We start from the raw sequence: 25208 nt of genomic DNA, 5'->3' as shown, positions 1-25208 counted from the left end.
GGGGCACAGTCCACAGGCACAGCCATGAAAACTGCTGCATGTATGGAACGAGCACTTACTACATGCCAGACACAGTGCTAAGACTTTGGAAGCATTAGCTCACTGCTGCCTCCTCCTCACACTTACCTGTGAGAAAGACAGCTATTAGCCCCATTTTCAGGTGAGGAAACTGAGGCTTTGAGAAGTGAAAGAAATCACTCATGTAAGGTCACAGGGCTGGGAAATGGCAGCGCTGGGGCTCAAGCTCATCTTCCTATCAGAACCTTGGCATGTGGCTATGTGCCCCTCAGGCCAGCCACCACCTCTCTGGGCCCATCTCTGGGACAAGCCTTACTGCGCACATTTAAAGCAATACTTGGGGATGGCAGGAAATAGGATTCCACTGCACAATGAACACTATTCTCATATACCTACATAGGGGTGAGAAAAGGAGGGTGAGGAGAAGATGGGTTAGTGGAGGGATAAATAGGGGTTTTAAAATATATGTTAGGTTTCTTCTTTAACATTTTTAGGCAGGGGAGGGGCAGAGGGAAAGGAAGAGAGAGAATATTATCTCACAAACCTGAGATCATAACCTGAGCCAAAATCAAGAGTTGGATGCTTAACCAATTGAGCCACCCAGGTACCCCTCTTTAACATTTTCTAAAATACAGCAAAATGTTTAGATTTGAAAATGCTGGGCAACAGGTATAATTTCCTTTAGTATATTATTGAAATATATCATAACTTTTTAAAAAGTATATAAAGTACCTAGCATGGTACCTGGCACAGCACCATCTAACAAATGTTACTTTCCAGTCTGCAATACTTCATTTTATTATAATTTCTAGGACTTACTCTGCTAACTCCACTTTGTAAGCACTGAGTGTTGCATGAATATTCATTTTGAAAGTTGAAAGGGAATACTGCTCCTGTTAGAAGGGAAAAAAAGAAAAATACTTTAAATACCCATTACTTCAATAAATGATATACAACCACCCAAAAACCTTAGGTATCCAGGATATTCTAGGTACTGTTTTGAATTGTTTTCTGATAATTCATTTACTTAACAAATATTTATTAAACACTATGAAATGTCAGCCACTGTGTTAGGGGACGGGTTGTAAGTGTGAAAAGAGTTCAGAGATAAAAGAGTTCATGGTCTATTTTAAAAGACAAGCTCATAAACAATTACTATAATAAAAACAAGTTATATGAGGGCTACAGAGAAGATACTAGGGGAGAGCAGACTGGGCTTTGTGATATAGAGGAAAGCTTCACAAAAGGAAATAATTCTGGGGTGCCTGGGTGGCTCAGTTGGTTCAGTGTCCAGCTCCTGGTTTTGGCTCAGGTCACGATCTCATGGGTCGTGAGATCGAGCCCTGCATTGGGCTCCACGATCAGTGCAGAATCTACTTGAGATTCTCTCCCTCTGCCCCTCCACCCTGCTCAAGCCCAGCTCGAGCTTGGTCTTTCTCTAACTCTCACTCTCAAATAAATAAATAAAGTCTTAAAAAAAAAAAGTAAATAATTCTATCTGGGTCTTGAAGAAAAGTAGAATTCTCTGGGGATGTGAGCTAGCCAGGGAATACAGAAGTATATTGAAAAAGGCCAAAATTAGTTTCTGATTTACTAAGCCTTTCTACCTAATAAAACTACTTCTCTCTGGATCTTAAAAGGATATAATTAAATGAGAGATGGGCCCACTACCTTTAACCCCTATAACAGACTTGGAAGGAAAGGATCAATGAAAAACTGAATCTGTACAGATAAGGGAGTGAGGGGTGCTGTAAAAAGGGTGGTCACAGAAAGGGGCTGCTGCCAATGGCTTTATACCCTTCCCTTTAGGAGAAAAGCTGAGACCTGACCCCAAACTACTGCTTCTTCAGCACACCAGAAGGAGATGGCATCAACACTGCTAAAGCTATGGTCCAGAAGATCCCTAATTTCATTTGTCTGTCTTAAGTCATAGCCATCTTCAGGGGAAACATGACCAAAGTAGAGACACTCTTCCTTGTAAGAACCAAGGATGGGAGAACAAATTGAAGACTGAGGAACTGGTGCCATTTCTATCTTTTCTGCTTCATCTTTGCACCCAATAAAAGAGCTATTTTTTTTCCCTTTTCTAATCAGTTACTCAGTTGAACACATGGACTAAAGAATATTTTAATAGGATGCTGACATATTTATATATTAATATTTAGGAGATATATATATTAATATTTAGGAGATATATATACACATATATATATAAACCTAAGTTAAAATACAGAAGCCATTCTGGCAACAATGAAAAAAATAAAGGGTTAATAATCCAATTAAGGAAAAAGTATTCCAAAAATTTGTCCCAAATACTAGTTTTATAGGCAAAAGAAAAAATCTTTAATTTTAGAAATTTTTGTTTAAATTTCCTGAAAAATGAGACTATATGTCCTAGCATAGCCCTAATCTGTAACTGTTGTTTTGTTTGTATTCATTCATTTATTCATTCATTTATATGCTGTTAGGAATTTTTTTTAAAGGCTAATTCTCTCTCCAGCATGATTGCTCTGCAGTGATCATAATCACAGGGCACAATTTGTATTTAGAGTATCATTCTAAGCAGAAGCCAGTTAACCATGAAAATGAGACATAAAAAAAATACAAAAAGTTGTTCTCAGGCAAGAGCCATTCTTCCTACCTTTGTTAGTCTGGTACACTATGGATTCACAGACTATTAAGAGTCTTTTTCTTCGGTTTTTAAATTCTTCAAACAAACAAGATCATTAGTTTTCAATATTTCTTACCCACCATAAACAATTACTTCATATATTATTTAGCCTTTCATATACTACTTAGCCATTAAACAATTAATATTTAAAGATATATACCCCAGATTACTCACCAGGGGGAGAAGTCAGATGACGAACAGGTCTTGCTGGTTGAAGCGGTTTACCAATCAATTTTTTGGTTTCCATTATCACAAAGACCTTGAGGTTCCATACTTTAGGAAGGAAAAATGGATCTTATCTTTTCAACAAGATAATCAAGATGCTTTTATATACATACACACACACACACACACACACACACACACACACACACACAAACATTCATTTGAAGATAATCTATTTTATAAGTTAAGGTGGAAACCTCAGAGCCCTTTATACCATCTGTCACAATGGAACATTCCCTTTTTTGAAATATTTTCCTCCCATAACTTCCCTGACTTTTCTTTTAGTTTGTTTCCTATTTCTTTGACTACCTCTTCTAACTTCCTTGGCTTATTCCTCTTCTTTCCTCCAATTAAATTTAGGAATTCTTCCAAATTTGGCTTTGATCCTCTTCCCTGACCTCAACTATTCTGATGATTTCAACTACCTATCTACATGATAAATATACCCTAATTTATACATTTAGCACCTACCTCTCTTTTAAATTCCAATTCTATTTTTTAAGATATTTCTGTTTACATTTTATCACAGACACCTCAAATTCAAGATATCCAAAATCAAATTCATTACTTTGACTCCAAAGATGTTCCTTAAAGTCTTCAACTCCCTCAGATCACCTTTGGTTAAATAAGATCTAAATAAGAGCCTCCATACCATAATTAGTCTCTAATTCCTGTCCATTCTACTTCCAAAATATTTCTCAAATCTATTTTCTTCTTTCCCACCACTACTCTTTTAGTTCCACAGTAGCACTGAATTCATCTCCCTGATCACTCAGTCTGATTTAAATACTCCCTTCTCTCCCTATGTTCATGGGACACAGTGAATATGCCTACATCATGGCATTAGAGAACACTGTACTATACTATAATGACTGATTTGTCTTTTATACTTACAAAAGTGAGGCGCAGATTCTTTAAGTGAGGAACAATATTTTCATTTACACTCTTTCCCTGGCAACTAACACAGTACCTGGACTGGATCCAAAGTAGGTGTAACACAAGCATTTGCTGAACAAATGGATGAATATAACCTCTTTCTCTCCAAACTATGATCCCTTTACACACACACCTGCTCTAAAAACTTCAATTCCTCCTGAATGAATAATCCTCCTGGATTATTCAGAATAGAAATAGGAGCCGACATCCAAGTGTCATGCAGAGTAAACCATTTACCTAAGTTACATTATTTAAAATTCAGAATAACTCTATTAATTAGGCACAATTAAGAGTTAGAGTTCGGGTCTCAGGTTGGCCTACATGGGTTCATATTATGGTTCCAGCACCTAGTTATATAACTATGGAAAACAGCCTCTCTATCCTAGGTTTGATGTGAAGACTAAGTAAGATATATGTATATGCCTGGTACATAGTAAGAGCTTAATAATGTTAGCTTTATTATTTTTTTATAATCCTAATTTTGCAGATAAGGCTTGGAGAAATTAGGTAACTTGCCCAAGGTCCTGAATCAAGGAAGTGATGGGATGCCCATGTCCATGCTTCTGGCCAGTAAGAATCAAGAATCTTGCCCAACCTTTCTCCTACCCCACACCCCGGCAGAATTGAACAGGTTCTGGTTAAGTACCCTTATGTGCTCACAAAACACCCCTGTGTCTATCCTCTTCCAATATGGTACTTACTGTACTAGTTGCAATTACCTATTATCTGACCATTAAATTATAGTTCTTTCACACAGGTATATCTCCCGTGTCTAGCACAGTGCCTAGAACACTGTGGGTGTTTAACGGATTGTTGAATTCATAAATCTTATTTTGTTTCACCATATATTTATATGTTCTGGAGTTCTTTCACTCTCCCTGCTGCTCTTCTCCCAAAACGCTATTTATCTTTCAAGACCAAGGTCAAGTTCCTGTTACTTCCTTGGAAAAAAATATCCTCATGTCTCAACAGTAATGGAAAATAAAGTAGTTCACCTGAAGCTTTCTAGTTCCTAACAGATAGCTGACAGTAAAATAATAACAATAATAACTTATCTTTCTTTCTTCTTCCACTAGCCCTTACTGTATTTTATTTATTAATTATTCTAAGATGTATCACAGTAAATCTATTACATGCCTGTTTGATTAGACTTGGTTAATTGAGGCTAAAAAAACTAGATCTTACTTATCTTTGTGTCCTAGTACCTGTAACATAATTAGTTTTACTAAATAAATCTATAAATTTAAATACCTCTTAAATATAACTAAAACCTTCTGATGCCTGAATAGGACACAGATTTCCAAATTATGGTGCCTATTAAAACAAAGCCTAAAGTAAAATTCTATCTGACTTTGTATCTGCTCATCCAGAAGCAGTTGTAACCATATGATTTTAAGCAGATCATTACCCTAAATGACTGTTTCCCAAAGTAAAGAATAGGGTTAATAACCCTTTTAGCTCCAAAGACATGCTTTCATCTATTTAAAAAATGCCTCTGGACACAATTCAGATGTTAAAATCATAAATTTATAAACAACCTCTCAAAGCACTGATAACTAAGCACAAAATAGTTACTTTTTCTTAAAGTTTGGAGATAAGCCAGCCAGTTAATTAATTAATTAGTTAATTAATACCTATCAAACTTTTGTAATGTGTCTCTTAACTGGTATTTCAACATGGCTATTAACAACCTTCTAAAAAAACTAACGCGGTCTGTACTTGTTGGCAATACAACTTTGATATAATAAGAAACAAAAGTTATAAGCATACGTAGCAAAAAAAAATACTTCAAATATTGAATATGTTCTATGCAGAAGGAAAAATTTTAAATAAGGACCAAAAAGCAATCTAATATTGTGTTATTTAATGTTTATCCTAGACATAATTAGAACCCTAATACTAGTGTGTAGTAACTTTCCATCCTGTTTCCCATATGAAACTAATGAATCAGAATACAATAGAGTACTTTGGCACACACTTTCTTGTTTTTCATTGCTCAGCTGAAATTGAGTTGATAGGTTGTAAAGTCCTTTCCAGTTGCTGAGCAGTGCAAATCCACAGTATTTAAACTAGGGATTTTCAAGAGTTGGGGAGTTACAGAACTATTATATGGTTTTGCAACACAAGTACATAAACAAAAAATAAAAGATCTTTTAGTATCACCCACCCTTTCAATTTATAGTAGGAAAACTAAGCAAGGGCTCCAGATATATAAATTCACATGAGTTAAGGAAATGAGAAAAGATAATGCCAGATAGTATTCTATTTAATATTTTTTAAGTAAACTATACCTGCATAGAGATACTGATATTATAGGGAATAAGTCTGGGATGCACAGTATACAAAAGCATCATGTTACGTTATTGTTAACATCATGTTAACGTTAGTGTTATTAACGGAAAAGGCAAGTATTTATAGTAATTATCACTGTAAAACTGATCCACAGGATCATAATCTATGAAGGACAGGACTCCACAAACCAAAGCCTAATTCTCAGTTTAGGTTAAAAATAATAAAGATTAACTGAACTAACAAAATCATTATATAAAATAATCTTAAACTCTAAAATCTGCCTCACTCACCCAATGTAGAGCTCCAAAAGTTTCCTTTGAAGCTACTAGTACTACCTAGGGTAGGCATTTATGGTATCAACTGTTAAGAAAGGACAACACTTGCAAAAGAAAAAGAATCCTACTAACGACAATGGATAACAAGTAGTGGGCCAATCATGGAGTTGTCTTTTAAACTATGAATATACAGCCTTGTAGTATAAGTATTTTTTAAAGAACATTTTGATCCAATGTCTCAAAAATTTCATTCTATTAATACATGCTGAGAAACAGCTACTGAATAAAGTTTTTTTCCAAGTTTACACATATTTAAAAAATCATCTTAAAAGGCCAACTGCTAGAAATAGAATATTGGTCCGCATGTCAGGAAGCTTTAGTTGCTATTCTACATCTAGCAATACTTAACTATATCTTAGGTTCCTTTTCTGTTTAAAAAAAAATCAAGCTATGAATCCTAAAGACCAACCAATTCTGATATTATAAATTAGCCTAGAATTTTCTAAAATACAGTACAATGGGATAATAAGCACAGATACTGACCAATTGGGACATAATCTTACTATGCAACATATACTATTCTTTTTTAATTCAAACTCCATTTTTTGAGGTCCTATTACATACTAAATTCTTTATAAATATTTCACTTAATTTTAAGCCATATGTAGAAAATCATTATTAGTAACCTTATAGATGTGAAACCTAATACTCAGAAAAATGAGATTCTCAAGTTCACATAGTATATATTTGGTAAAAATGAGGATTTAACTATAAAGTTCATGCCCTTGTCTCTAAACTTGCATGTTTGGTAAGTAAAAGACATCTGACTCTCTAGTATTCCATGTGGACATTGCTTATTGGATTTTTTTAATGAATTATGAAAAGGGACATTTATATATAAAGACTTGCTGAATAAATTGGTAGTTACTAATAATTTCCATATCCTCAATTTATCATTTTTCTAGAATGCTAAATAAATTATAAGATTACTATGCTTTCCTCATTCTGTAGACATGGTACAGTGCCTTACTTACCATGGGTCACGACATAAGAAACATACATACCATGTACTGTATTTAGAAGCCAGATACTATACTTAAAATTTCCAACTTAAATTCTACATTTCTTCAGAAAGTGCTGAGGGTTTTGCTGCAATTAAGAAATAAGATCAGGGGCATCTGGGTGGCTCAGCTGGTTAAGCGTCTGACTCCTGATTTCGGCTCAGGTCAGGATCTCAGGGTCCTGCGATCAGCCCTGCGTCAGGCTCTGCACTCAGGGGGGAGTCGGCTGGAAATTCTCTCCCTCTCTCTCTGCCCCTCCCCGCCACACACACAGGCACGCGTGCTCGCTCTCTCTCAAATAAATAAATGTTTAAAAAAAGATCATATAAAAAAGTATGAAAGGACAAAAAAAATAAAGTTTTATTAGAACACACACACAAAAAAAGATCATATAGATTAATGGATATATACACATATATCTATAGATGTATATATGCACATATATCTATATGTATACACATACATAAAGGTACATTGGAATATTAAGCCATAAAAAAGAATGAAATCCTGCCACTTGGAACATGGATGGATCTAGAGTATAATGCTAAGCCAAATAAGCCAGTCAGAGAAAGACAAATTTCACTGTGTGGAATTTAAGAAACAAAGGAACAAAGTGGGGGGGGGGGAACAGACTCTTAACTATAGAGAACAAACAGATGGGTACCAGAAGAGAGGTGAGTGAAGGGGATGAGAGAAATAGGTGAAGGGGATTAAGAGCACACTTATCTTGATGAGCACTGAGTACTCTATGGAATTGCTGGCTCACTGTATTACACACCTGAAACTAATATAACACTGCATGTTAACTACACTGGAATTAAAATAAAAAGAAATAAGATCATATAAAATTAAATAATCTGAGAAGTGAAAAGACCATGTTTTCATCTACCCCATATATATTTCCCATATGATAATCAGATAGGATTTAATCTCAATTTTCTACTTCAAAATATTATACAAAGTTAGGATTCCTTGAAGCCACATGCCGCTTGTAAGTAAACAGCACAAACTGCTAAACTGATAGATGAAAAGTAATATAAAGGAAATACAGGTGAGTAAGAGATAAACCAATTATGACTTAGGTGATAAAAGATATTTTATATTCCACAAATCAGGCTGCCACATTCAGGAAAAATTTAAGCTATCAAAAAGTTGTAAAAGGAGAGAGTGTTCCATATTTTCCATTTCATGCCTTCTCTTTACAACTGATCAAAAAAAATCGTTTTTCTCTGTGATGTATCTTTCAATAGAAACAAAATTTAACACTTACATTGGATAAAACTGTCTAGATAATGGGTGCTTGTGGATATGTAACTTTGCCTAAATTACCAGCAATGAAAACCTTTTGACACAAATATTGAATCATTATGTTGTAAACCTGAAGCTGTTATATGTCTATTACATCTCAGTTTTTTTTTAATGGCACATCTTTACATATAAATTATGTGGTGTATCTTCATATACTTTCATGAACCATTTGATTTTCTTCTGTGAATTAACCATATATGGTTTCTTGGCACTTTTTTTTTCCTGCTGGGTTTTCTTTTCTATTGAATATAATTTCATCTAATTAATTATTAATTTGTTGTTTATTTTATTAATAAAAACAACTACAATAATGCCAAAGAAAAAAAATTTGCCCAAAATTAGTAGTGACGGTGCCAGGGTATGGGGGACAAAACGTCTTCAGACCATGCCACCACAAAGGACCAGGTCCTGGGACAGAGGGCGCTATGTACTTACTTTTTATCAGGCGTTTCTGTTTTTTGTTTTAATATGCCCTCCGCAGTGTAACTCTCCCTCAGCCACTTGCCCCTCGCCGGGTGTTCCCACACCAGTCACCACCCTATCCTCTCGACGTGCTCGCTCCCTCACACTCTACGACCCACCTTGGGGACCCTATGGGGGCCCCTGCCTGATTTGTCCCGCCCGACCCCAGGGCCTCCCTCCCTCACAACTTTCCCGGTGTCCGACCTCAGAGACGGCGCCCACCGCCTCCTCACACCCGGGCCCGACTTCTGCCCCCCCAGTTCGGCTCATCCTCCCCAGCCACCTACCGCCTCAAGATCGGGGAGGATTTCGGGGCAGCAGCGTCGCCGCGCTCAGCCCAAACGCGGCGACCCAGCGCCCCGCTGCCCGTCGGGGAACGGCTCCCGCCGCGAGTCCGCTCCAGGCCGGGGGCGACGGGGGTGGCGGGGGCGGGGCCGACGGCGGCTACGAGGGGCGCGAGGCGGGCGCGGGGCGGGGCCTCGGGTGGCTGGCCTCGAGCGCGGCCGCAGGCCCGCGGGGCCAGAACCGTTAAGCCGGTCGCGCGCGCGCTTCTCAGGGCGTACTGGGCGCGCGGGACCCGCGCGGGTTTTCTAGCAGCCGCGCTGCGGGCGGAGGAGACCGGGGGTGGCCTCTCGGAGGTGCTGGCAGGCTCGCCCCGTACTGGGCGCGCCCGCATGAACAGCCTTCGGGACCCCAGTCGGCGGCCCTGCTTGCCCGAGAGGGGGAGGGCGAGCGGCGGGCTCCAGGCAGCGACTGTGAGCGAGGCCGCCTCTGTGAGCCAGGCTGCCCGTGTGCTGACGACTGAGTGCCTCCCGCGTCAGAGCTGCCGGCCGGCCCCGACGGCGCGGGCGGTTCTCCGCGCCGCCGAGGAGCCCCGGTCGGTGCTAGGATTCCGGCTGTCAGAAACGGTTGCCAGGCAGGAATACTTTATCTCAGACTGCTGTCCCCAAAGACCAAGATTAGTTGAAGCAACACCATCCGAATCCTTTATTTTCAGTCTTCACCTTTTTTCTTTCATTCACGCTTTTTCTGTTCTTGGAGTGTCCGTGTGGGTGCCCCCGCAGTAGGCTGCGGGGACATGGGGGCGCTACCCGGGAGAACAGCAGAGTCCTGCCATCACAGGACTCACAACCCGCCGGGCGCCTGGGCTAGCTGACAGTTTAGTGGGCCGTGCTCCGGACTGTGATAGAGGAACAGATTCAGGTTGGGAGCACAGTACAAGGGATGCCTAACCCGACCCTTAGGCCTGGGATGTCCGAGTCGTTTTCAGAGCAGTGCGGGGCTGGTGTGTTGCATTTGGCGTGGGGGGGGGGGGGGGGCGTGGGGGGGGAGGAAGGGAGGAAAGGAAATGCAGAAGGAAAAAACTTGTCTAGTGTGGAGTACCTGGAGTTAGGGAACCGATAGTGGGGAAATGAAACAGAAGTGGACGTGAATTAGGTCTTAAATTTCTCATAGTTTGTCTTTTTGAATATTTGAAAGATCATTCTCACAGCAGTATGGAGGGCAGAATTTTGAGGGCAGGGAGGTAGAGCAATATGAAACAGGCTACAAGACGGCTTCCTTGGCGGCGTTTGCAGTAACTCCAGTAAGAAATTATGTCATACAAGGAGTGAAGATCTGAGAGATGTTGCTGAAGTGAAATCAACAGAGTTTAGTGACAGATTGCATGGAAGGGGTGACTGAGAAGAATCTAGGTGACTCTTAAGTTTCTGACTTGGGCAAACAAGTGAATAGGTGGTAGTAACATAAGGTAGGGAATGCAAAAGGCAGAACAGATTTGAGGAGGGAAATGATGAATTCAGAGTGGGACCTGTATCAGCTATTTTATAAATTCAGAAAATATATACCCATACGTATATAGGCCTATACACATACACACATATGTCATAAGCATATAATGGACAAAATGGATTAGGAAAGGGATGCTGATTGAGAAAATGTATGCATCTGGAAAGAAGTATTTAGAGAACTCAAAAGACAGGTAACCTCCAAAGGATGCTGTTTAAAGGCAAAGAAAGCTTGTCTACAATGGGGTAACTAAAGAAGGAACGCCTCTCTGAAAAGGGATCATCTAAGTACACCTTAAAGCTCATGAAAAATGGGAAAAAAGTGTCTAGGTAAGCAGAAGAGATCTTAATGCCCTGGAGCAAGAAAAACAAAGTTTGGCAAAATTCAGAAACTGATGTGAGATCAGTATGGCTAGGCAAGAGAAAGCAAGAAGAGAATATTAAAGATGAGTATGGAGAGAAGGGAAAAGCCAAAAACATACAAGGTTTTGTAGGGTCCAGTAGGGAGGTGAAATTTTACTACAAGACCAATGGGACAGTGGGGCAGTAAGATGATAGGATTTCCATTTTAAAAGGTGTGGTTTCAGAATTACTTTCATACATAGTTAAGTTATTGCTATTTAGATATAGAAATGGCTTCCAGGAACACTCCTACCCCCACTGAGACAACTCATCTGGCATGTCCTACGGCATGAAGCACCAGAGGTCTGTGGACAATGGAGTCAATAAATCCTTCCAATCCCCAGATACAGAAAACCTACACTTGTCAGTTCTCATCAATCTTGTCAAAATAGAAGTTTTCTTCTTCAAGAAAATATTTAACAATATAACATATACAATTATATATACGTTATACAATAAAATTATTTTGTATATATTACTATATGAAATCAACAGAAATTATTGTGACAAAAAAGTTAATTTGAAGAAAAAAAATTTTAGACCAAACCAAAATCAGTAATCCATTGAGAGGAAGAAGTAAATTTTATTTTATTTTATTTTATTTTTTTAAAGATTTATCTATTTGACAGAGACACAGCGAGAGAGGGAACACAAGCAGGGGGAGTGGGAGAGGGAGAAGCAGGCTTCCCACTGAGCAGGGAACCCGACGTGGGGCTCGATCCCAGGACCCTGAGATCATGACCTGAGCCGAAGGCAGATGCTTAACAACTGAGCCACCCAGGCGCCCCAAGAGGAAGAAGTAAATTTTAAATAGAAGTTATAGAGTCCAAAATTTTTTAGTAATCAATTGAAGAATGAATCCTATAAATACATTGAAACTTTGGAAAATTTCTTGTTGCCTTGGCAAGAGATAGTGGCATCTACAAGGATAATCTAGATAATACACTTCAACAACAACAGCTTGACAAGTTAGCGAGTACTTTCAAGAATATTTAAGGTTAATCACACTGATCAGGAAAAACTTAAAATGCTCCAAAATCATTGAGCTCACATAAGAAACTCAACAGGTTTCCCCAAACTTAGCAATACTAGAAACTGACATGACTAAAGTTTTTATTGAAATTTAACTTTTCGAAATTTTCAATAATAAAAAATAAATTTTTATTAACTATGCTGGAGAAAATACCAAACTATTTACTCTCACAAAGGAAATGCATTACAAAATTGTCAAACGAAGAGGCAATCAAAATACATAAAAGTAAAAATACAGGGAAAAATAGGGATGGTTCAGGCAGTTAATTAAAATACTTTTATGGATTGTTTTAATAGCTGGTACTCGTCAGCTTTTTTAAAATTTGTAACTGGATGCCATTATGTTGCTTCTAAGTAAATATTTACTTTGGTTTAAAAAAGATTTGGAGAATGGATTGAGGAAAAGCAAGAGTGGAAATAGGAATCCCAACTAGAAGGATAATTCACAGTTAAATGAGTCTTTTATTAATTGTAAGTAGAGGTTTTTGTTACCATTATATTTTCATCTTATTTGACTTGATCTTCACAGTACCTTCCTTTTAGTTAATAAAACCCTGTATGAGCACACATAACACACACAAACTGATTACCTGCTCTCATGAAATACACTGTCTAGTGAGGGTGCAGATTCACAAACAGACAATTCCAATTCATTAAGCTAATTGTTCTGATGAAGTCACTCCCATGGCGTGTGTGTGCCTGGGTGGTGCTACTGAAAGCCTGGGGAGTTGGGAAAAGCTGAAGAGACAGCATTATCTAGTGTTTACCAAATGATCTCCTTACTAGCCTCCTGCCAGTAGTCTGCCTCTCATTCACTTATTCCACAAACATTTACAAAGCATTTTATGGAGGATATATACACACAGACGCACACACTCATATAATCATTAGAGCAATTCATTAGAAAACCGTAATAGAGACTTGGTCCTATTCAGCTCATTTCAGAAAAAAAGTTTTGAAGATCTATGCTTCTTAGGTGCCAGGCACTGAGGATACAAAGACAAACTGAAATAAGCCAGTATGAGGAAAAATCAGCAAGAAAAGGATGATAGTCTTGAGAGTACCGATAAACCAGGGGCGCTGGGTGGCTCATCGGTTAAGTGTCTGGCTCAGGTCATGATCTCAGGGCGGTGAGATCAAGCCCCTGGTCTGGGCTCTGTGCTCTCTGGGGAGCCTGCTTGTGATTCTCTCTCTCCCTCTGCCCCTCCTCCTGCTCATGCTCTGTCTCTGAAATAGTATTTTTTTTTGAATACCTATAAACTAATAAAATAAGGGTAGTAGTTAGAAGTATATACTTGGAACAGAAGTAGTACAAGGAAAGAAATAATTCTATTGGGGGTGACAGAAAGAAGAGGGATCATGGAAGGGTTCCTAAAGGAGGTAACGCCTGAGCAGAATTTTCAAGGATAAAAAGAAGTTATATCCCAACTTAGGGATATGCCTTGCAGGGAAAAGGACATGTCCAAAGGCATACAGAAATGAAAGAACAGTGAATACAAAAAACACTAGTAATTCAACACTGCAGAAACACAAAATATGAGGCACGGCTTGAGTAAGTGGTTCAGTATTAGGCTACAGATGGATGAGTCTTCAGAGAGACATTGAAGGACTTTAGATATGAAAAGATCATACGTACATTCGGAAAAGAATCACCTAAGTAACAGTTTAGGATGGACTGAGGAGAGGGACAGGGAGCAGGCAAAGCAAGAACAGCAGCAGAGGGATCAGTTCAGAGACTTCTAAGGTAACAACGGCAGTGTTGATTGATAACAAGTAAGGTAGGTCTGGACATGAAGAAAGAGAAGTGCATGAACTTGAGAGAATAAAGGAGACCTGATGGACTGTAAAAGGGTGTGAGAATGAGAAGTGAAAATGGTGATGCCAGTTATTGATGTGGGCAGCCAGATGGATAGAAATAATGAAAAGATATTGTGAGTTTCCTGAGGAATGAGGGACTGGGATGGATCTAGAGTGTAGGCAGAGGGAAGGGACAGAGGTAAGAATAGGTGAAATCATCTCCTATCAGAGGAAGGGGGTTTGCTGTGGAAAGTATGATAAGGGGTTTTAGGATTTTGAAGTTTTCAAATAGTATCTGTGGGAAACTTGCAGAAACTGCTGGAGATAGGTAAACAATGCTGAGGAGCAGCTGAAGGTGAAAATTAAAAATCTGGGGCACCTGGGTATCTCACTCAGTTAAGCATCAGTCTTTGGCTCATGTCATGTTCTCAGGGTCCTGGGATCCAGCCCCACATAGGGCTCCCGGCTCAGCGTGGAGTGTGTTTCTCCCTCTCCCTCTGCCCCTCCCCGCTGCTCATGCTCTCTCTCTCACTCTGTCTCTCTCTCTCAAATAAATATATAAAATCTTAAAAAAAAGAAAATTAAAAATCTATAGTGGTATTAATCTGTGTGATTGTGAGATTCGTTGGAAATAGAGGAGATGATAGACTGGAAGATAATTTAAAAACGAAGTGCTGAAGGTGATACTCCATGAATTAATGGTACAAAGAGAGTGAAGATTTTGTAAGGATAGAGGAGGTCCAGGTCCAGAGAGTGGGTATCTGAGCATAAGAGTTCAGAGATGGAGTGCTTCTAAGTGTGAGCACCCACCATACAGCTAGAGATGACGAGCAGAAGTGGAATGGAAGGTCATTAGACTTGATGGAATCAGAACTGAGTCCAGACCACAGTATTAGTCCATTCACGTTGACATTTAAATCAATGGCATATGGTAAGAATGAAAACCAGGTACTGAAGTCTGCATTGATTATGGGGGGAGTGAAAGGAGATTTGTAGATGGCAGATGGTAGGTAGAGAAGAACTTTTAAAGGAAGGAGTAAGGCAGGTAGGTGTTCAAGAAGCCAGGAAAAAATAAAGCATTGCATCAGCTAAGGAATTCTCTACAAATATCCTAACCTTACCCTTGCTAAAAGCTTAAAAACTAATGAAAATATAACACATTTTCTCCATAATTATTTAAATATCCAATATCTTCAGCCAAAGGTATATCTGATGTAGAAATATCAGACAGGGCAGCAAGGTTTTTCAGAAAAAAATGATTTGAACACTGGAAACTTTCAGTAGCTCTACAACCAACCATTAGTACCTATACATATGCATAAGCCACTCAAGGTAAATTTAAAAATTTGTCAAGAATGTGTGTAATCACTTTCTATTTAGCAAGTTACCTTAGATGAGCTTAGTTACACTGACAAAACTGAAAAGACTACCTGTGCGGTAGATCAAAGACTCTCAACTGTCAAATTACAAACCATACTCACTTTTTAGCTCTGTAGCCTTATCTGATACCTTAGTCTATGGGCTCCCAAAAGAATATAGGCTTTTTATTTTTCTGTTTTTCACATAGTATTCCACCTCAAGTCAAATACATGTATATTTATCCAAACATAATCTTAGCATTAAATTTGTAACTGAGCGTGTAAAATGATTTTTAAAATGGAAAACCTTTACAGATCCTTTTTAGCACTTTGTGCTATTTACCAATCATTTTAATATTGCTATCACAAGAAAAAGAATTTACATTAAAATTTGTTGTACGTCAATTTCCTCATATTTAATATGTAATATTCCTAGCAGTCTTATGATTTTATGGTAACTATAAAAAAGAAAATAAATACAGGTAATAATATTTTGTTACATAAAATGCTCTAAAATAAAGCTGGATATAATATCAAATTCATAAAAATATTTAAAAAGTAGTATTCTATTCTTTGTGAAATGAATACTGAGGGCAAACATTTTTCAATTTTCTTTCCACAAATGAGTTATAGACAATGAACAGCAGGGGGCACAAAATTCAAAAGTTTTTCTGTACAAAGCAAAGCACAATAAAATCTCATGCTGTAGTGGAAAGCAGATAAATTTTGAAGGCAGATTGCTGGATTCCAACTGGCTCCGTGACATATACACTGAATGACCTTTAATTACTTAGCCTCTCTGAGCTTCTTCAAGGGTAGAGTCATAACTATGACATAGAGATTAAATATTAACATATATGTAAGGCAGATAAGTAAACACCAGGGTTTTTTTTCAGGTTTAGTGTGTGTGTGTGTGTGTGTGTGTGTGTGTGTGTGTGTGTGATAGATATATATATATATATATATATATATATATATATATACATGTGCACCAAAACATCAAATAAGTGCAAATTTAGACTTTTTTTTTTATAGATTTTATTTATTTATTCGACAGAGAGACAGCGAGAGAGGGAACACAAGCAGGGGGAGTGGGAGAGGGAGAAGCAGGCTCTCCGCCGAGCAGGGAGCCCGATGCAGGGCTTGATCCCAGGACCCTGAGATCATGACCTGGGCCGAAGGCAGACGCTTAACGACTGAGCCACCCAGGCGCCCCGCAAGTTTAGACTTTATAGCAATTTGTGAGACAGTGCACATGGAAAGGCTGTAATTTCATAACATACAAGCACAAGTATCGCTAGATCAAAACTAGAAACAAAAGCTAAACAAAAAAATGTCATTATTTACTGAAATACCAAGCATATTGTACGTAAGAAAATGTGAACGCGAGTGAAAGTCGACGCAAACGTTATGTGCACGGTATAGTGTGGTGTTTCTCAAGAGTATGATCCAGGAAAACCTACATCAAAATCATCTGGGAGTGCTTGTTTTGAATGCAGATGCCTGTGCTACTTAAAATCCAGAACTATGAGAGTGACAATTCAATTTCTTCTAGTAAAACAGAAACAAGAATATGTGCTTTCTGGGCGCCTGGGTGGCTCAGTTAAGCATCTGTCTTCGGCTCAGGTCATGATCCCAGCGTCCTGGGATCCAGTTCCGCATCGGGCTCCCTGCTCAGCCTGCTTCTCCCTCTCCCTCTGCCTGCCACTCCCCCTGCTTGTGCTCTCTCTCTCTGTCTCAAATAAATAACTAATTAATTAATTTAAATAAAAGAATACGTGCTTTCTAGGCTTCCTGTGGCTGTTAAACTGCACGCGCTGTGAGACCAGCACTGTACCTGACACCTGTTATCGGATCTTCTAAATGACACATGTACTCTCACAAATGACTTGCTCAAGAATAACTGAGCGTGGTTCCATATTTCTCTTTTCTAAGAAGAACTAGACCATTTTTTACTACTTTGTACAGCAGGGACAAAAAAAAAATCCTTCCTTTTCTGATTAGTGACTGGGTTGTATTCTTTCAAATAACATTTTCCCAGCATTTTCTGTGTTTCATATCTGTACCAGGCATTGGGAGGAATGCTCTACTTTAAATAAAACTGGGTATAAAGTCTCAAAAATTTGGATTTAATTAATTAAAAATTTATGTTAATTCACATAAGACTAAGCTTAATTATATATTAACTCTAAAACTTAAGGTTTTATGAATCAAATGCATTGGTTTGGATTTAATAAATTTATTTTAAAGCTCTTCAAGAATCTAAATAAAAATGGAACAAATATTGATGTGATCATCACGTAACATTCTTATCTATTCATCAAGAGCAAAACCTAAACCTTCCAACTGTTAATCTAGTACAGAAATTTTTTAAAAAGTTATTATCTTTTATCACCCAGAGATAACCCCTCTTAATATTTTAGTGTTCAATTTTCCCTAGTTTTGTGAACACATACACATAAAATCATTTTCTTCAAAAAGTGGATTACACTGTACATTTTGATTTGTAATATGATTTTGTCACACAGTATTTTGTGAACCATTGCCAATTCAATTAGGTGAGAAATTTCATCATCTTGTTAATGACTACCTACTATTTCATATTATGAGTGTACCATAATTTATTTCACTTATCCCTTCTTGCTTAATTTTTGGACTTCTTAATTTTAATCCCTATTATAAACAAAAATGTGATAAACATCATTGTACAAATATATTTGTTCTTTTATCCAGAACACCTTTAGGATAAATTCCTAGAAACAGAATTACTATGTCAAAGACTGTGTTTTTGTGTGTGCTTTCTCATATCTTCATCATTACAGGGATTAATCACTCTTTTTCATTCTTTGTTAATATGCTGGGTAAAAAATAGTATCTCTATTTTAACTTATATTCTTTGATTATTAGTAAATTGAAAAGAAGTTCATGTTTTTACTTATTGTATTTCTTCTTTCATGAATTGATTTTTCATGCCTTTAGTTCCTTCCTGTATTAAAAAGATTAATTCTCTCTACTATTTTGGAAATACAGTTTATCTTTTGGCTTTGCTTATGATTTTTTTCACACAGAAGTTTTGTTTTTCTTTTTATCATACAATCTATCAATCCTTTTGTATGATTTCTGCTTTGGGGTTTTACTTAGGAAGTTTTTCCTTAACAAAAGATTATATGAATATTCACCCATACATTCTGTAACAAAATATAAAGGCCAAATCCAAGGGATGAGAATTCAACATACCAATTCATTCAATCATTTATTCATTCATGCAACAAATATCTACTGAACACAAATGCACTAGGTACTGTTCTAAATGCTGAAGATAAAGTAGTGAGCAAGACCACCAAAGTTCCTGCTATCATGGAATTATAGTCCAAAAGGAAAATGATCATGCAGCATATAATTTAATGTGGGATTTCAAATTAGTGGGAAAAGAATGGATTATTCGATATATAATGCTGTTACAAAGAGCTAACCATTAAGAAATAAATCAGATTCTTATTTCATACCTTACATCAAAAGTATCACAAAGAGATTGAAAATCTGTACTTTTAAAATGAAACCATGAAAATACTAGAAAAAACATAAGTGAATATTATATAAATAAACATTGTATGTGTTCTTAAACATGAAAACTCCTTTAGAGTAATAACTCAAGGCAATTTTGGAAACACCATCTTATTTTTAAAAAATGGAATATAACAAGGTAGTTTTGAACAATAATCTTTATTAGTGTATTTTCAAAGGTACATATAATCCTGAGCTACTGCATTTAGACATTTATCATTTACTCTTTGAAGTTTACAAGTATTTTGCTCCAAATTCTCTGATGAGTACATTTTTATACTAGTCAGGAACATAAATAATTTAAATTATTACTCTTATCTCTGGAATAGCCAATTAATTTACTCATATTATCTCTTTATCTTAATTCTACTACATTAAAGGCTTTAGAACATTATTTCTCAATTAAGCAATTTCTTTTTCAAAACTGCAAAGACGGGCAGTGCAAGAGCTGATTCCTTAAATCCTAGTGAATTCTTAGAAAACTATGTTGCTTTTTGTCTTTGATCTACTTTCTTGAATAAATTGGGTAACTATCAGACCAGCTATATTTGAGAAGAATGGTAAGAGTAAATACCTCTAATCCCAACATTTTAGCTAGTGTAAAATGTCATAGGCTCTCTTCTTATATAAGTAGTCCATAATTGGCCCAATAAGAAAAATTTACCATGATCTAATGCAAATGGGGGCAACCCAGTGTAAATATATCTTTGTTTAAATGGTTAAGTATTATAAAACACGTTATGTGAAATACTTCCTCCAACATCTATAAAGGAAAACATACAGCTGATTAACATTAAATTTCATAAATCTAGACCAGAACTTTTATAATTAGTAAATAAAAAAGCAGACAAAAATGAAAGACAAAAGTCCTGTGATCTTTGAGAAAAAACATTTATCCAACATTATCTCCAACTGTGGACAAATAAATATTTCATTCTTGTATTTTAAATTACTACCAAAATATTGTATCTTTCTACAAACAACAAAAAACAAGCATACAGTATCTAGAAATGGTTTTTATCTGACAAGAATGTCAAGTCTTTGAAGGTACACTCAATTTTTTTTTCCTGAATAAGGTTACTATGATCTTAGGTTAAAGTTACAGTAAGCAGTTCAAGCAAAATGCATATTGCTTAGATTTTAAAGCAAGCAATTTTGATACTGTTTAATTAAAATGTGAGTACAAATGTGAAGCTATTGTAGAAACATTTATAAACACTCCTTGGGAATACTCACAGATCAGCAAGTAATGGAATAACTGACTTAAAAATAATGGAAGGGTGATGTTATATGTAATGTTTGGTGACAAATCCAAAAATATCTTTAAGAGATGTAAAAGAACATGAAGACACAGTTTTATTATTCGGAGCCTGAAAACCTAGCAGCAAAACAAACTATTTGCATATAATGTAGTGCAATGAGCATTTGTTCATAAAATACTCCCAAAGTCTTGAAACTTTATACAGAAACCAGAATGGAATCCATTAGGATGAATGATTCAAAGATGTCCAGAGTAGCTTATCAAGAACTGCTAGATACTCTCACCTGCAGCACTGAATTATAAGCAAGCTTATGCAAAACTGTGTTCTGGGTAACTCACTCTTATGGCTCCCCAATAACAAGCTCGGATAAGGCAGATCAAACCTAAGAGATAAGCAATTGCCCAAGAAACATAGGTTGCATGAAATCGCCTTGCAAAATCTTGGGTGCCAACCTAAAATAAAAAGCAATATAATAACAAAAGATTAAAAACTTCAAGCAAATATTTGCTTAAAGAGCTTGTGTTGGCTTACATGTGATTTTTATAAAATATATCCGAGGCCACAATATTCCTATGAAATATGAGTTGATGAATTTGTTGACTATCACTAGCAGAGTAAAATTTAGTAGGACAATACCGCTAGTTATATTAACTATAAATTTTATGAAATAAACAAAAAAGCCCATTTGAACATGTTATTTCTATAAGTAATTAAATCTGTAATCTAAACTCCTTAGTGTTGTATGATACAAGATGGGTGTTTCTAATAATATGGGACCAGGTGGGACAAAGGAGAATGGGAAGTCAATGGTAGCAAAAAAGATCAGTAACTCCTCCTTCTCCTGGGAGAGAATACTCCCCAGTGCCAACTACTTAGCTTCAGTCTCCTCTAAAAATAAGCCATCCCCATAATGGTAATAAATCTGTGCTTAACTTGAATAAAGAGAACGGTTTTTCAGACCTCCAGAGCTGACTGACTATTGCTTTTGCTTTGGTATGGCACTAAGTAAAAACAATGAGCTTTTGTTAAATGGGTGGTAAAGCCCCCAATGTCAAGGACCTTTACAGGAGTCCCAAAACACCATTTCACAGGATGGTCAAGCTCCATTAAAAACAGGTCCGTGGATTGGGCTTCAGATTGCCCACAGTCCTTCAGAAGCTTCTGGGACTGGGATGCCAGGGAGGCAGGCTCTTTGGGGGTCCCTGAAGGTTGTCCCAGGCCTCATCATTTACTACTGATAAAAGTTGAGAAGAAAGAATTCTAACAGTGAGTAGAGTAATACTCACAGTTAATCCAACTCCAATGAAAATACATATCATTCCAATGGTGATATATGCACAGCAGCGTCTTCGTGGAAGTGCACTACCCACTGAGGAACTGCAAAGTCATGAGCAAAAGAGAGCATTATTTACCTGCAGTTTCTCCTTCTCATCTCTGTGAGTACTTCTCTATGGGCTCTAGTGACATGTGCTCCCGTTTATTTCTTTAATTTGAGAGACAAGAACATGCCTAAAAATGCCATTTTTAATGAGTTAATATAATCATAAATGGTAAATTATATTATAGTGGCTTTAACCAAAGTTCAAGCCTTGGTTATTGACAGTATCCACAAAAGAACCACTGTGGTCAATAATGATCTTCCAAGATACAAATACATTTCAAAAAATATATTCTAGTATGGAAAATATGTGCTATCTTATAAATAGCGCTTGATTTTTTGCAGTTATAACAGTTAGTATATGTTTACTGTAGAAAATTTGGAAAATAGAGTAAAGAATAAAAAGGAAAAAGAAAATTACCTATAATCCCACTACCATAAATAGTCGCTTAGTGTTTTGGCATCTCTGCCTTCAGCCGGTTTTTTGTTTTGTTTTGGGGGTTTTTTTGGTAATTCGCCAACATAGTATAAGCATTTTTCTAGGTCATTAAATATTCTCTAATTGGAATTCTGATGGATGAATATAATATAATTTAACCAATTCCCTACTAACTGGATGCTTAGGGTTTTCATTACTACAAATAATGCCAGGTAAACATCATTTAAAAGCATTCTTAGTTTTCTTTGTTTTCTCAAGATAAATTTTTAGAATTAGGATTACATAATTAAAGAGATTTCAAAATCTTTTAATACATATTGCAAGAAGCCTATGTGAAATTCATAAAAGCATATATTGTTACCACACTTCTCAACTGAAGTTTTAAATCCTATAGTTTTTAGTTATTTACTTTTAATTTTTGTAATTTTCAAAATGGTATGAGTACAGCAGAGATCACACAGCCAGATTAGCACTTTCTTCTTTTCCTAAGCCTAAATACATAAACACATCATATAGGAGGCACTGTATTAGCGAATGAGATAATGAAGGATCTGATTTGCTTTTGTATGGCCAGTGTCAACATCACGGCTAGCACACAGTAATTGCTCCAGGAATGTATGCTGAATAAGTGGAATATAGAGATGCATTACTTACTAGGCATACTTTAGAGATGTGCTATTCCAAAGAGGTTAATTTTGCATAACAGAAAAATGGTTTCCTTTACACTCCAAATCTTTTTAAAAAAATTGATGAATAATGTTTCAAATACATATAAATATTCCTGAATTCTTGAACTGAGACATAAACATCTGGGTAACCTGGGGTCATCATCAATGTAGTGTACAGCTTGCTATCTGGAGTTACCAGGACACATAAGATTCATTGCCTTTAGAGTTAGTCTTAAACTACTTTTAGTTTTAATTCTTATGCAGGCGTTTGGTGGTTTTCCCTGCCTTTATACCGCACAGCTGGCTGTCGTTTCTCATTTACCTGTGTATATGCCTCGGCAATCTAATCTGCCATGGATTACAAGCCAACTCAGTTTATTAGAATTGCGTATTAAATAAGTCAAAAGGTCCTAAGTGAATATTGGAGCAGCTTTTCTGTGAGCCAAAGAATCCACTTTAGTACATTAATTTCAATGCATGAATTCTCCTTAGAAAACCCAGGTTCATTTTTCACCATCCAGCTTACACTGGGAAGTCTTCCCAGAAAAGGAATAACCTACTGTTACTCTACAACTCAACTGCCATATTATCACAGGGATAAAGTAATGAGCAACAAGCACCTACTCCCTAGATTAAGAAATCTCGTAGTATCTGCATGCAATATGTAGTACTGTTTTGCATGTGCTCAACCTCTTATGTGTATGTGCTACACTATGCCTCTGTGATCTGCCCTTTTTTGTTTGCTTAATACTCTACATGAGACTCTTCCATACTCCTATGTGGAGATCTAATTCATTCATTTTCACAACTATCTTCTGTTATATGAAAGTACCAGTTTACTCATTCTCCCTGTTAATGGACAGTCAAGGGTTTTTTTTCCTTAATTTTTGGCTATTATAACAAAGCTGCTTTGAACACTCCTTTATGTTCCCTATGTACATATGCAGGAATTTCTCAAATATATTCCTAGGAACAGAATAGCTGGGTTGTACTGTAGACATATCTTCAACTTTAATAAATGCTAAATTTATATCCTCACCATCTTTATATGAGAGCTTCCAGTGTTCCACCCACATCAACACTTCAACACTTGGTATTGTTTTCATGCTTGACAATTTCATGCGTGTGAATGGTATTTCACCGCGGTTTTGTTTTTTTTTTAAAGATTTTATTTATTAATTTGTCAGAGAGAGAGAGAGCAGAAGCAGGGGGAGCGGCAGTCAGAGACTTGATCCCAGGACTCTAGGATCATGACCTGAGCCGAAGGCAGACGCTTAACGGACTGAGTCACCCAGGCGTCCCTCGCTGTGGTTTTAACATGATTTCTAGCAAGATTGAGCATCTTTTCCAATGCTAGTTGACTACTGGTTTTCTTTTCTCTATTAATTGCTTGTTCATATTATTATTCCTTTGTTTTGGGCTGTCTTTAGCTCACTGACTCACAGATGATATTTACACAATCTGCATATTATTCCAGGAAGCTATCTATTCTGTTTATATCTTCTTTTAGTCTGTGGGTTTGTTTTTTTATCAAGATTAACCTTTACTTAAAAAGCAAACAAAAACCATTACTAAACAAATAGTTTTAAAATATTATGAAGACCCATGAAAAGAAGATTCAACATAGGTTCTAAACCTGATAAAAGCACATTTTAGAAAGACTATTAATGCTAAACTTCTGCCAAATGATGACCTTAAAATGCCAAACACGAAAGAATCTCTTAAGACCATTTTTCGAATAGATAATTTGTGCCTGGCTTGGCCATCCCTTCTTTAACTATACACCAAAAGTCCTGCTGAAAGTATGCAGTTTAGCTGATTTTACAATAGAATGTAACAACCTAAACAGGTTCTTAATACTGACAATGTTACCAAGGGTTTTTTGTTGTTGTTGTTTTTTTAATTTTTGAATCTAAGAGTTGGTCACAAAGGTGAAGTATTATCAAGGCTCTTTTGTCAGTTCTCAATCATGTCTGACTCATCCATCCTTCAAGTACATGCAAGGCTCAATAGTTTTCAAGAGGCAGAAGCCTGAGGCGGTTTAAGAAATAGGATTGTGAGGTGAACCCATCCGAGTAAGAACTTTATCCAGCCACTGGCTGGGAGCATGCAGGTGGATGTCAGTCCAGCAGAGGGTGCTAGTAACATCGTGATAGAGGTATTCGGCTCCTGACCCTTTACAAAGCTCATGCATACGATACACATTTTAGTGAGTTCATAGATTGTCTCAAAACCATGGTTCACAGAGTGTGCCAATAACTGAGCAAATTCTT

The 25208-nt window shown here is 36.9% G+C and overlaps 2 protein-coding genes across 4 annotated transcripts in view; both read right to left on the bottom strand.

Annotated features, from left to right (window-relative positions):
• LOC118551422 (uncharacterized protein C8orf88) overlaps positions 1 to 9675 on the bottom strand; it is a 40491-nt gene extending 30816 nt beyond the window's left edge. The window contains exons 1-4 of one of the 2 annotated variants that reach the window (XM_078072238.1): positions 9536 to 9675; positions 2864 to 2962; positions 2660 to 2725; positions 838 to 911 (exon numbers count right to left, since the gene is read on the bottom strand). In XM_078072238.1, coding sequence (XP_077928364.1) covers positions 838 to 911; positions 2660 to 2725; positions 2864 to 2936 — 213 coding nt within the window. In that variant the 5' untranslated portion in view covers positions 2937 to 2962; positions 9536 to 9675. The remainder of the gene's footprint in view (positions 1 to 837; positions 912 to 2659; positions 2726 to 2863; positions 2963 to 9535) is intronic. The other variant, XM_078072239.1, reaches the window with a different exon arrangement.
• Positions 9676 to 19328: 9653 nt separating this feature from the next.
• Positions 19329 to 25208, bottom strand: part of PIP4P2 (phosphatidylinositol-4,5-bisphosphate 4-phosphatase 2) — a 56295-nt gene continuing 50415 nt past the window's right edge. For both annotated transcript variants that reach the window (XM_036102979.2, XM_036102980.2), the window contains 2 exons: positions 21737 to 21827; positions 19329 to 20902 (listed from right to left, as the gene is read on the bottom strand). In XM_036102979.2, the coding sequence (XP_035958872.1) occupies positions 20759 to 20902; positions 21737 to 21827 (235 nt within the window). In that variant the 3' untranslated portion in view covers positions 19329 to 20758. The remainder of the gene's footprint in view (positions 20903 to 21736; positions 21828 to 25208) is intronic.

The sequence above is a fragment of the Halichoerus grypus genome, chromosome 5 (assembly GCF_964656455.1).
Source record: "Halichoerus grypus chromosome 5, mHalGry1.hap1.1, whole genome shotgun sequence".
NCBI lineage: Eukaryota > Metazoa > Chordata > Mammalia > Carnivora > Phocidae > Halichoerus > Halichoerus grypus.
Note: the sequence above shows the minus strand (reverse complement) of the source record. Positions and strands in the feature narration are given on the sequence as shown.